The sequence below is a fragment of the Mirounga leonina genome, unplaced genomic scaffold, assembly GCF_011800145.1.
Source record: "Mirounga leonina isolate KUSES-001 unplaced genomic scaffold, KU_Mleo_1.0 Mir_82, whole genome shotgun sequence".
Classification (NCBI taxonomy): domain Eukaryota; kingdom Metazoa; phylum Chordata; class Mammalia; order Carnivora; family Phocidae; genus Mirounga; species Mirounga leonina.
In genome coordinates this window covers 21,292,582-21,305,974 of record NW_023270825.1, presented here as the reverse complement: position 1 = coordinate 21,305,974, position 13,393 = coordinate 21,292,582, and the positions used below count along the sequence as shown (strand labels likewise).

The 13,393-nt window shown below is 36.4% G+C and overlaps 1 protein-coding gene across 1 annotated transcript in view; it reads right to left on the bottom strand.

Moving 5' to 3' along the window:
* The window catches only part of CEP128 (centrosomal protein 128), a 394,017-nt gene that overhangs the window by 366,388 nt on the left and 14,236 nt on the right, over window positions 1-13,393 (bottom strand). The window contains exons 5-6 of the mRNA XM_034993083.1: window positions 4,522-4,682; window positions 2,755-2,841 (exon numbers count right to left, since the gene is read on the bottom strand). Coding sequence (XP_034848974.1) covers window positions 2,755-2,841; window positions 4,522-4,668 — 234 coding nt within the window. The 5' untranslated portion in view covers window positions 4,669-4,682. The remainder of the gene's footprint in view (window positions 1-2,754; window positions 2,842-4,521; window positions 4,683-13,393) is intronic.

The window sequence follows — 13,393 nt, the reverse complement described above, 5'->3', positions numbered from 1 at the left end:
AGTAAGCTTTCAAATAAAACCTTCCCCACAGGTCCTCTTTTGCCCAAATATTCTCAGACCTCCAAAGAAATCTACAGCATGAGAAATAATGTAAGATGACATTTCCATAAAGTCATTAAGTTCATTGCACCCAAAGACCCTAAGACATACTATCCAACTAAATATGGCTCATTGGCTGAAGCAGCTGCAAAAAAGGCTCGTGAAAAATCAATGGCTGTTATTTAGGAGGAAGGGAAAAACTGATGCTGATGTAGGCAACTTGCAGAACTTTCCACATTGCCTAAGTGGCAGCTAGAACCGCCAACTTTGACAATCTGTCAATGCCAGTCCTAGCTCAGTGCCATATTTCTTCCCAGTTCTGTTTCTGGATTTGTTCCTGCTAACTCTCGTTCTGGACATTGTATCAGCTATAACATTAATGACTTGTGTTACAGTGGGCTTCTGTTTTTCTATCAGTTAATATAATCCCCAAAATCTAGGTTATCATCGTAAAGTACATAAGCCTTCAAACTTTGAACCCAAAATCCCAATTTTCAGAAATATGAACTCACAGCATCACACAAATGTGAGCAACCATGACTCAGTGAAGTAAATGAATCCTGATGCTAAGCTTCAGGATAACATCCTATCCACAGCTCTGTCACTAACTAGCCCTGAGCCCATGGGCAAGTTAGCAACCATTCTGTGCCTCGATTCTTCTATCATGTAAATGAGGATAATAATAGTATCTACCTAACAGGAGAGAACTCAACTAGGTAATATAAAAGAGTGGAGAGAACTCAACTAGGTAATATAAAAGAGTGCCTGGGATGTCCTAGTAAGCATATGGAGACATGAAAAGGGAGGTGTGACCCCGTGGACTGCATCACCGATATGCTTTAACACTGCTCAACTCCTCGTAGAGAGGCCTTCACATATAAGAAGAAGTAAATCTAGGATTGGCAGTTATAAAGATTTAAAGGAACAGGTGAAATTATGCTATAGTTCAAGGAAAAGTCATCAAAAAAGTAACCCAACATGACTCTTGACCCTTAGGCCTTACAAACCAACAGGAGTAATTCTCACAGTTCTCTTGTTGGGGGAGATCATCCCAGGAGGGAAACGCTACGTTAAATATTTGTATTTCCCCTCACCCACTGCAAATTAGGTTCACCAAGTTAAATCCCAATGAAACAGATACTAAATATGCATATATATGCACACACACCTCACTTATCCATTTCCTGAGGTTTAGCGACAGAATCATTTACAAAATCTAAGTTAATAATAAAAATTATTGTCTTCCCTAGAGCAAAAGAATTTGCTCATTTTCTAGGAAATCTCTTCTATTTTAAAAAAAGAAATGCTAATTTCAACAAAGCAATGTATATTTAGAATGGAGAAATTTTTTAACAATTGAACACCGGTTAAATACTGGATAAACCTGTTTCAGGATGTTTAGGAGAAAAAAAAAAAGACAGCAGGTTCTATAGCAAGAAGACTGGTATGAGTTACAGCACAGCCACCAAAAGAAAAAAAAAAAAATCACTCTCCAGAGTCTCTCCCTAAACAGGACACATATTGATTAAAAAATAAATAAATAAAAAATAAAGACAAAAACCCTCATTTTTGGTTATGATATATTCCATAGCAGTTTAATGCTAAGAAAGCAATTTTCATTGAAGAGCCCATCAGAATCACTTGTGAGAAATACTCTTTCCAATTTACACATATTCCCACAGATTATGGCAGATATTCCCACAGGTAATTTACAGGTGGCAGGGTAAAAATCATTGTTCTAATGAGTAAGTCTAATATAAGGCAATGAATGACATACTCTTCTACTATGCTGCAGGGAAAAATCATTGAGAACCAATTGTTGTAATAGAACAAGAATTTGGGGAAATGAACGAAGAGACTGTAGACCAAAGAATAACCTAAAGCAAAAGGAAAGACTCTTGCTCCCTATGTCTTACTTTTAATGAATAGCTTTGCATTCTACGTACTTATAACTCAGATGGAAATGAAATACCTGTTGAGTTTACTTACTTCCCATATATAAAACCTCACCCCAGAGTTCAGCATTCTTCAACTCTAGGCCTACCACAGAGGCTTAATGCCACAGAATACATTTTGTGTTTTAAATGTTTATCTATACAGAAGTTTACCTAATACCATTTCCCAATTCCTCCAATCAAAGGAAATCTGCTACCATAATTAACCATTTAGTATTCAGCATTAGAAAGTAGGTTTGTGCCTACTAGCTAATACTGCTTAAGTTTTCACTAATAAATTAAAAAGCAAAAAATTAATTCTCACTATTAATAAAGTATTTATAGGTATACATGCATAGAAAATGTTCAGAAAGATATACAAGAAACTGTCAAATTGTTGCCTCTTTGGAGTGGAACTAAGAAGGGCTAAGAGAGGTTTTATAATTTATTTAAACAATGAACACATATTACTTTAAAATAAACCATCCATAAAATTCTTAACTCCCATGAGGGGTAACAGTGGCCCAAATTTAGTAAGTCTCAGTTTAACTAATGTCCTGAATTCTTCCTCCTCTGACTTTAAACTTTCAAATTCAATAGAATCTAATCTATATAAGCTAGCTGGCAATCCATTTGACAAGCTAACCTACTAAAAAATAGTAATCTAAAAGCTAAAGCTGTTCACAATGGTTCTATCCTTTATCTCACCTCCCTACTTCTCAACAACTGATTTCCAAAAAGGTAGGTAAGAAAAAATGCAAACATATGTAAACATTCTCACATGTTCTATAGCACCCGCCTGTCCATTACTATAGTCTCGATACTGTCCAAGCATCTGGTCTACTTGTCGCAGGTTCCGACTGGTGTCCTTAAAAAAGGAAATGGATTTTATTAATTGTTCCAGTGTTTTTCTCAGCCTTAGCAGTATGTCAAATAGCTAAGACAACCATTTGCAAAAAGTACGATTTATATCATACTTAAGTTGGATATTAATATACTTTATAAATCAAATAAATATTAAAACCACTGAGAGAGAAACCCAAATCCATCCACAATTTACTGAAGCACACAATTTAAATCCTTATCCAAGGTTCCATAATCAGTTGGCAACAAAAAGACTCTTCATTATTAATTTGTGCACCTCAACTAATTCACACCTTTTTTATAGAAAAGGAATCCTGAAAGAACAAACCTAGGTAGACTATGTGTAAGAGAAGCAAATCATTAGGATCAATGTTATTTCAAATATAACTTCACCTCAGAACTTGATTAGGAAAAAAGAAAAAAAAAAAAGGATCCTTTAAACCTTTAGCTATAAACAACAAATTTAGTTCTAATCACAAGAAAAAGGGTTTCTACCCAAATGTACCAGATTTTACCTGAAAGATTAATGAAGGCATTTCTTTCAAAAATATATACTTACTAATGTGTCTCACTGGTGGGCAAGTATAAGGATCTGTACTCTAAAAATCCAATGGTATGCTAGTTTACATAAGCTTAAAAAGAAAGACTTCATGAGTTTTAAGTCAAATTATGGCCTCTCCAACATAAATTAGCCTCTTCTTACCTAAGCATACTAATCCAAAGCAATTTGCTTATCCAGGCAAAGCAAAAATAAGAGATTAACAGGTAGGAAAAAAACCTCTTTTCTTTTGCCCGGGTTGGTTGTGTTACCCTTCCCCCACCTCTTTTCCCAAGTCCTTTCTATGGAGAGGATATAAACTGCCTCCATTCAAAATTCCAAAGGCAGTCAAAAATTAGCCTCTGAATAAAAATGACATCTCAGTATTGTTCATCCATGAATAATCTGCCTAGCCAAAATATGAGCAACTTCTCTAAGGGCACATGGCCACAAGAAACTAATCTGTGGTAATTCCTACTCGTTTCACTCCCACACATTTTATTTGGACATACTGCCTTATCCCAAAACACTTCCACAACCTATCATAAATTTCAAATATCTTTACTGACTGTGTTAGGCAGAATAATGGCCCCCAAAGATGCCCAAGTCCTAATCCTTAACTTGTGTATATGTAACCTTACGTGCCAAAGGGATTTTGTATATAAGACATGTATCTCAAGTTAAGGACCTTGAGACAGGGTGATTATCGTGGATTACTGGGTGAACCCAAGGTAATCACAAGTGTCCTTAAAAGTAGAAGAGGGAAGAAGAGTAGACAGAGTGATGGGACATGAGAAGGACTCAACCCACCCTTGCTGGCTCTGAAGATGAAGGAAGAGGGCCTCAAGAAATGTGGGCAGTCTTTGAAAGCTGGGAAAGGCAAAGGAACAGACATTCCCCTAGGGTTTCCAGAAAGGAATGCAGCCCTACTGAACCCTGATTTTGGTGCAATAAGACCAGTGTCAGGTTTTGATGTACAGAACTATAAAAAATAACTTTGCTATTTTAATTATGAATTATAATTACTTATGTAGTTAGTTTGTGGTAATTTGTTACAGCAGTAAAAAAAAAACTAATATGCTGACCAAAACTATTTCCAGCCTAAACTATTTAAAATCTACTAAATGCAACCATAGTTTAACTAACCTGTAAAGTACTCGTTATAGTGTTGACCTTCTTGGTGACACCTACTGTAGGACGACTTAGAGATTCCCTGTATGTTGACCTGGCAGTCCATCGACTCAATCGATCACGAGAGCGAAAGTGGTCTGAATCGCTGGAGGATTCTGCCATTGATGTACACAATCCTTAAAATGAAGCCAAGTCAAGGTCAATCAAACAGTAAAGAGCATGGAAATATGAGATTAACCATTTGCATTTTGATCTTTTTAAGTATTACATTAGTCCTTTGGCATATCATAATTTCTAAACATGTAGGTTGAAAACACAAGTCAATTCCCCATGTAATTCTCTTTCCTTTGTTTTTTCTGCTATAAGAGAGCAATTCCTCAGATATGATTTTAGTCATGGTTACAAATAATAATAATCCCTTAATTTTGTGCAATGCTCCGAAATTTTAAAAGCACTCTCACGTATAGTATCTCACCTAATCTTACTAACAACACTGCAAGGTAGAAGGGACAGGTAGATTGGCATCTCTACAATTGAAAAAAAGTTATTCTTTAAGCTAGGACCTGCAGGTCTCAATATTGGTCTGAAGTCCATTCTACCAAGCTATAAGAATATGTGTGTCTTTAAACAAAAATACAACACTCACAGAATGGACCTAAAAAAAAGAGAACCCCATTCAGTGTATAGTGAACACTCTCATGCACTTTTTTTTTTTTTTTTTAAGATTTTACTTTTAAGTAATCTCTACACCCAATGCGGGGCTTGAACTCACAACCCTGAGATCAAGAGTCCCATGCTCTACAAACTGAGCCAGCCAGGCGCCCCCCATGCACCCTAATTTAAAATACAAAATTAAACAAATGCTATAACAGAGGTACAAATTCCACAGTAACAAATATGTGAGAAGATGGCATCTTGAACATCTCCACCAAAACAGAAAGCCAAACATCCTTAGTTTCATCAGTAGAAAATTCTCTAAATATGCTTTCTCCCCATCCTTACCTCAATATTTGACTTAATGCAAAAGAAAGTTATTTCATGCAAGACAACCTCAAAAGTTTCAGAGAATCTTTTATGGAATTTGAAGAAAAAAAATATATTTGGAACAGAAAGTCATCAGAGAACACTCATTGATCAAAAGTGGAAGTTTACAGAGTATTCCAATTTTATTTTTTGCTTAATGGAGGCTTAACAATCTTTAACATTGTTATAATCTTCCTAAAATCTATATGGCCATTTTTTCTGGCTTATTATATACCGTGTGATGAAAAATTTCATTAATGATCTAGAATATTCTGGACTTTCTGGATCTTTATTCTCAGTATATCTGGGAAGTACATGACCATACATCTAAAACAAAAATAAAGGGAATCTGCTAAATATAAATAGATCCTAGAGCAATTCATGAAAGCAGTTATGTTTTTAAAACGTTAGATAAAATAAAACTAAATAAAAAGATAAACAAGCAAGGACCTTTGCTGTAAGTTTAGGGTTTTTTTGTTTTTTGGGGTTTTTTTTAAGTGAAATACAGTCTGTCTGTGTAACATCAGAGAAAGAATCAACAGAACATCCAACTTCTGACAGCAGAAAAAGGGCCAGAGATTACGCTGTCAGACTCCTGTCTATGCCCTGTGCAGGTCTCTCAACCCCTTGCTGCACCCATCTCCTCTGCTTTGTGCCTCCCATCTCTTGCCCACAAGTCCAAAGGTATATAGAGCCTATAGTGTAGTACCCTCCCACATCAGGAAACACGAACCAGAATTATTTAGCTCTGCTTTTCTTGGATCACAATTGTTTAAGTCCAAAAGAATGTATTTGAGGAGAAATATTAAATATAAAGTTCACCTTTTAAACTTAGGAAACCACTTCCTATGTATATATCTCATAAATTGATACCACATTACCTAAAATTGTTTACTCTAAGTACTTTCCAGCATTCTCCATTAGTGAAAGCAGGAGGAATCAACATTTTCTTGTTGATTAACCATTGCTGTGTAGGGATAGCTCTATTTTCAACTTTTTGAGGAAACTCCACACTGTTTTCTAGAGTGGTTGCACCAGCTTGCATTCCCACCAACAGTGTAAGAGGGTTCCCCTTCCTCTGCAATCTTGCCAACATCTGTCGTTTCCTGACTTGTTAATTTTAGCCATTCTGACTGGTGTGAGGTGGTATTTCGTGGTGGTTTTGATTTGTCTTTCCCTGATGTCGACTGAGTAGTCTCTGCAGTGTAGGGATAGAAGGAACATACCTCAATATCATAAAAGCCATACGAAAAACTCACAGTAAATATCATCCTCAACAGGGAAAAACTGAAAGCTTTTCCCTTAAGGTCAGGAACACAACAGGGATGTCCACTCTCATCACTTTTATTCAACACAGAACTGCAAGGCGTCCGCACAGCAATCAAACAACCACCTCCACCAAAAAAAGGCATTCAGGTTGGCAAAAAAGAAGTCAAACTCTCACTCTTCACAGATGACATGATACTCCATGTAGAAAACCCGAAAGACTCCTTCCCAAAACTGCTAGAACTGATACAGGAATTCAGCAAAATCACAGGATATAAAATCAATGCACAGAAGTTAGTTGCATTTCTATACCCTAATAATAAGACAGAAGAAAGATATAAAGGAATCGACCCCATTTACAATTGCACCAAAAACCGGAAGATACCTAGGAATAAACCTAACCAAAGAAGTAAAGGATCTATACTCTTAAAAACTACAGAAGAGGAGTGACTGGGTGGCTCAGTCGGTTAAGTATCTGCCTTCAGCTCAGGTCATGATCCCAGGGTCCTGGGATCGAGTCCCGCATCAGGCTCCTTGCTAAGCAGGGAGCCTGCTTCTACCTCTGCCTACTGCTCCCCATGCTGTGCTCTCTGACAAATAAATAAAATCTTAAAAAAAAAAAAAAAACCTATAAAACACTTATGAAAGAAATTGAGGAAGACACAAAGAAGTGGAAAAACATTCCATGCTCATGGACTGGAAGAAAAATATTGTTAAAATGTCTATGCTACCCAAAACAATCTACAAATTCAATGCAATCCCTATCAAAATACCATCAGCATTTTTCATAGAGCTGGAACAAACAATCCTAAAATTTGTATGGAACCAGAAAAGACCCCAAATAGCCAAAGTAATATTGAAAAAGAAAACCAAAGCTGGTGGCATCACAATTCCGGACTTCAAGGTGTATTACAAAGCTGCAATCAACAAGACAGTATGGTATTGGCACAAAAACAGACACATAGATCAATAGAACAGAATAGAGAGCCCAGAAATGGACCCTCAACTCTATGGTCAACTAATCTTTGACAAAGGAGGAAAGAATGTCCAATGGAAAAAAAGGACAGTCTCTTCAACAAATGGTGCTGGGAAAATTGGACAGCCACATGCAGAAGAATGAAACTAGACCACTTTCTTACACCATACACAAAATAAACATAAAATGGATGAAAGACAAATGTGAGACAGGAATCCATCAAAATCCTAAAGGAGAACACAGGCAGCAACCTCTTTGACCTTGGCCACAGCAACTTCTTATTAGACATGTCTCCAAAGGCAAGGGAAACAAAGGCAAAAATGAACTATTGGGACTTCATCAAGATAAAAAAGTTTTGCACAGCAAAGGAAACAGTCAACAAAACCAAAAGACAACCGACAGAATGGGAGAAGATATTTGCAAATGTCTTATCAAACTCAACACCAAAAGAACAAATAATCCAATCAAGAAATGGGCAGAAGACACGAACAGGCATTTCTCCAAAGATGACATACAAATGGCCAACAGACACATGAAAAACTACTCAGTCAGCATCAGGGAAAGACAAATCAAAACCACAATGAAATACCACCTCACACCAGTCAGAATGGCTAAAATTAACAAGTCAGGAAACGACAGATGTTGGCAAGATTGCAGAGGAAGGGGAACCCTCTTACACTGTTGGTGGGAATGCAAGCTGGTACAACCACTCTAGAAAACAGTATGGAGTTTCCTCAAAAAGTTGAAAATAGAGCTACCCTATGACCCAGCAACTGCACTATCAGGTATTTATCCAAAGGATACAAAGGTAGTGATTCAAAGGGGCACATGCACCCCAATGTTTATAGCAGCAATGTCCACAATAGCCAAAATATGGAAAGAGCCCAGATGTCTATCAACAGATGAATGGATAAAGAAGATGTGGTATGTGTGTTCATGTGTATACATGTGTATACATATATATATATATATATATATATTTGTATATGTATACATATACACATACACACACACACACACACACACTGGAATATTACTCAGACATCAAAAAGACTGAAATCTTGCCATTTGCAATGACATAGATGGAACTAGAGGGTATTATGCTAAGCAAAATAAGTCAGAGAAAGGCAAATACCATATGATTTCGCCCATATGTGGAACTTAAACAAAATAGATGAACATAGAGGAAGGGAAGGAAAAATAAAGATGAAAATTGAGAGGGAGGCAAACCATAAGGAACACTGAACTTAAGGAAACAAACAGGGCTGCTGGAGGGGAGGTGGGTGGAGGTAAGGGATAACTGCGTGATGGGCATTAAGGAGGGCACATGATGTAATGAACACTGGGTGTTATATGCAACTGATTAATCACTAAATGCTACCTTTGAAACGAATTAAAAAAAAAAAAAAAAAAAAAGAAGAAGAAGAAGAAGCCATAAGTGATTCTTAACGATAGAGAACAAACTGAGGGTTGATGGAAGGAAATGGATGGGGAACAGGTTAGATGGATGATGGGTATTAAAGAGGACACTTGTTGTGATGAGCAATGGGTGTTGTATGTAACTGATGAATCACTGAACTCTACTCCAGAAACCAATATTGCACTGTATGTTACCTAACAAAATTTAAAATATATATAGTTATTATTTCCAATTCTGACATGTGTCCTTCTAATATTTTTAATGAAATATTTAGAACATTTTAAATAAAGTCTTAGTACCTTTCCACCCCACCCTCCACTCAGTAGTATTCCTGCCTCGCATCAGGGCAACCACTAGCATGATTTTGTGTTTAACTCTCCAGGCCATATTTTTATACTTTTACTGCAGGTGTATGTTCCTCACAGTCAAGTTCTTAAGAAACACACATTATAATCAGTTGATAAATATTAACAAGTGAAAACATGAGGTATCTGAATTTAACTTTAAAACAGAAAATCTTAGCAGCATTAAATAAAGAATTGAACTAAATTATGTGTAATTGTCACACAATACAAAAAGAAAGACCTCTCACTTACCCCTACTAGGGATTACATATTTTTAATAAGAGAAAAATCACACTTTCCAGCATGAATTTCACTGCTACACACACACAAAGTCTTCGGCTATTAATTTCAATTACTCTGAGCAATAAAAGATGTTCAAACTCCTGCATCTGATGGAACTCCTGTAAAGATATCAAGATGTAAGATGAAATCGATCTGAGAATTCTGCATGGCTTTTTTTAATACAAAATAAGAAACATTCAGCAACCATCTAAGCACTTTAATTATACATAAGTGTCATAAATGTTGAAGACATTAAAAAATCCATAATAAAAACAGAAATTAGATTTTCATTGTTGATAAAAACTGAGCACTTTCTCCAACTATTACTGACAACTCACAAAGTCAAACGTGACCCGCAAAGCTAACTGAGAGAGCACTTACCCTAAGTGTCACAACACAGAAGGCAGCTGTGATGGCAGAGACCCAACCTTATCAAAAGATGCCATGTCTCATCAGCCAACACCACCACTCCCCAGACACAGAGTTGAAGGAGGGAGAGAGAAACAAAAGAGAAAAGAGCAGCTACTAGAATTGGCAAGAAGCTAATGCCAGCCACATAATCAGAACCAGGAGTGAATATAGGGAGATCCATTAAAATAGTTCTGAAGAGCCCCTAATATAACTTACTAAAAAAGAAAAGCACAAAGCAGTAAGTGACAATTACACACACTTTATTCCATTAAGACTGTCTTATTTTACATTACAATTTAAAAAAACTTTTAAAATATCGTATATCCTACTATCAGTGGCATTAATGAAAATTGACCAGGCCTCTGAAAACTTCTCCCCAGTGAAACTGTACCCAGAGCACTAGATCTATTCCATGTTGAAAAAAGTTTATTGAGAGTGGTCACATAAGTAAACACTCCGCATGGTTATAAAAAAAACTGTTCTACCTAATTAACCTAAAATGTAAATTAAACAATGAGATGCTTTTCTAGCCTATTGACTTGTTTCCTGTTAAATAATAATGTCTATGCTTAGCCAGGTTTTAAGGGAAAGAGCATTCTTCTACTGTCCTAGTGGGAATGTGTAAATAGATACAAACTTGTCTGGCTATCAGCAAGCAGTATGTATCAAGGGCAGTTTGTACCTATCACCTACTAACTATACTTCCAAAAATTTCCCCTAACAAAATCATCTGAATACATACAGAATTTATATGTAAGGATATATGTAAGGACATATACTGAGAAGTTATAATAGAGGTAAAATAAAAAAAATTTCAAATTATAAAAGAATGGTTAAAATACAGTACCTCTCATGCAATGAAACAGTATACAGATACTAAAAAGTCTGTTTCTGGAGACATTTAATAGCAACACAAGGACAAAACTATGAATTTTGTAATTAACATTGTATGTTGTCTATATGTGAATATAAATTATCAGTAAACAAATTTAGGGCGCCTGGGTGGTTCAGTTGGTTAAGCGACTGCCTTCGGCTCGGGTCATGATCCTGGAGTCCCGGGATCAAGTCCCGCATCGGGCTCCCTGCTCAGCAGGGAGTCTGCTTCTCCCTCTGACCCTCCTCCCTCTCATGCTCTCTGTCTCTCATTCTCTCTCTTTCAAATAAATAAAATCTTAAAAAAAAAAAAAAAAAATTATCAGTAAATCTAAAGGAGCAGGAAAAGGCAACAACAAAAGGGTAAGAAAATAAACCAAAAGTATATTTACCATCCAATATTTAGTCAATTTCTGTGTTTTGAAACATTCCTATCTTTCCTGAATTTTCCACAATGACTGTATAATCGGAAAGAAAAATATAATATATACTTAAAAGAAAGAAAAATATAAACATAACCTTTAGAGGTAACAGATTAATAACAGGATGACAGCCTGGAAGACGTGTTTAAATAAAAGCTGGATTCAGAACTCCCTTTTTCTTGACAGTTGTTTCCTTCTCCCAAGCAACTTTCTTGATCAACTACTCAGTCCCCGGACACCTACCTAAATGGGGTCATGTCACTAGTCCTCACCAACTGATGAGCTAAAGAAATGGGATCACAATGTCAATGTCTACTGTTGCATACTGTAGAATACTGGCTGACCAAAGAAACCATTTATCATGAGTTTATGAGCTAAAAGAGTAATTTTTTTCATCATGTATGATTCTATCTTTGCAATTTTGCTGAAGGACAGTCATTAAATTCAAAAACGGACTCTCTTAAACATTCTAAATACTGGAACAAACGGAAAAGCTGAAGGACTATGTGGAAGTATACTAATGCGCACTGACAGAGCTTACACGATCAAATTCGGCTTTGGGAAACAAACTAAAAATGGTCTGAGAATGATATTTAATCAAAATTACAATTTGAAGCCCAAAGAGAAATTATTAAGACGAGTAGAAAAATAATGTATGCTCAAGAAAAATCTATCATTATGGTTAAAGATTTAAAAGAAGAAAATTCAGTTGGATTAGAACTCTTCCATCATAAGAAATTTAAGTGTGACATTTGTTGACAGAAAAAAGAGTTGCTAAAATTGAAGAATGCCCAAAGAACTCTTTCAAGAACTATTTATTTATTTAAGAACAATTTAAAGAAGCTGAATCACCTAAATCCTGGCTAAAGGTGAGAAAGCATTTCCTTCAACTGAAGAAAAAGCAGTAAATGTTCTCTGCAGCTTACTACCACTTACTAGTACAATAAAATCTCTCATTGATGAGAAAAACAATAATATTCATGCTGTCTGCTTCTCAGATGCTGAGCTTTTTCCAAAACTCTAGAAAGGACTAAGATGGGTGACCTCGGGTGAAAGTCTCCGGAGTCTTAGAGAAAGTTCTTGGTCTGAAACCAGATGGTACAATTCTTAGAGTAGTTTAGTTAGCTGTTCCCAACACATCAGTATTTAAAGGCATAAATATTGTTGCTTCTGTCTTAATGAACCTTATAAAGAAGATAGACAGCCACCAGAGCAAGAAATGAACCCTCATCAATTCACTCCCACTGAGGATCCATCAAAAACAAATGTCCATATGCAAACCTGAACAACGACCAGAGAGTAAAACTGCGTTCAATCCTGTAGGAGGACTGGCAGGGAGTCTTTGCAAACTCAAGTCCACCTCTTTTGTTATTTGACCTAAAGAACCATCAGACTGTCTTCATTATAATGATGCACATTTGTATGTATGAGAGCTATAATTTATTGATTCCAAGTCTCTTTTCCTCAGAGCCAGTTTAAAACAATTAGGATTTGCAAGCTGTTCCATAAAAGATAAGCACCCAGCATCAGGGGTGATATTTCACAAAGGCTGACTAGTGCATGTTAAGTAGGTGATTGCTTCTGTGGCCTTCAAGTGCCTCAGCCGTCCCTGTCCAAGGCAACTGTCCTCCATGTTCAAGGTAATGATGTTGATATTTAAGGGTTGGGGGCGGGGGAGGAGGTGGGAAGTGGATTTTAAGCTTAATCACTAACCAAGTTCAAATTTTAGAAAGCATTTCTCACTGTTTCAATAGCTGTAGGACTTGAGAGCTTTATTCTCTCCTTCAAGAGAAAATATTAACAAGCCAGCCGACGTTACCATGTTATCAATTGTACCTGTCTTCTTTACACCAGTGCTCCTCTGTAACTT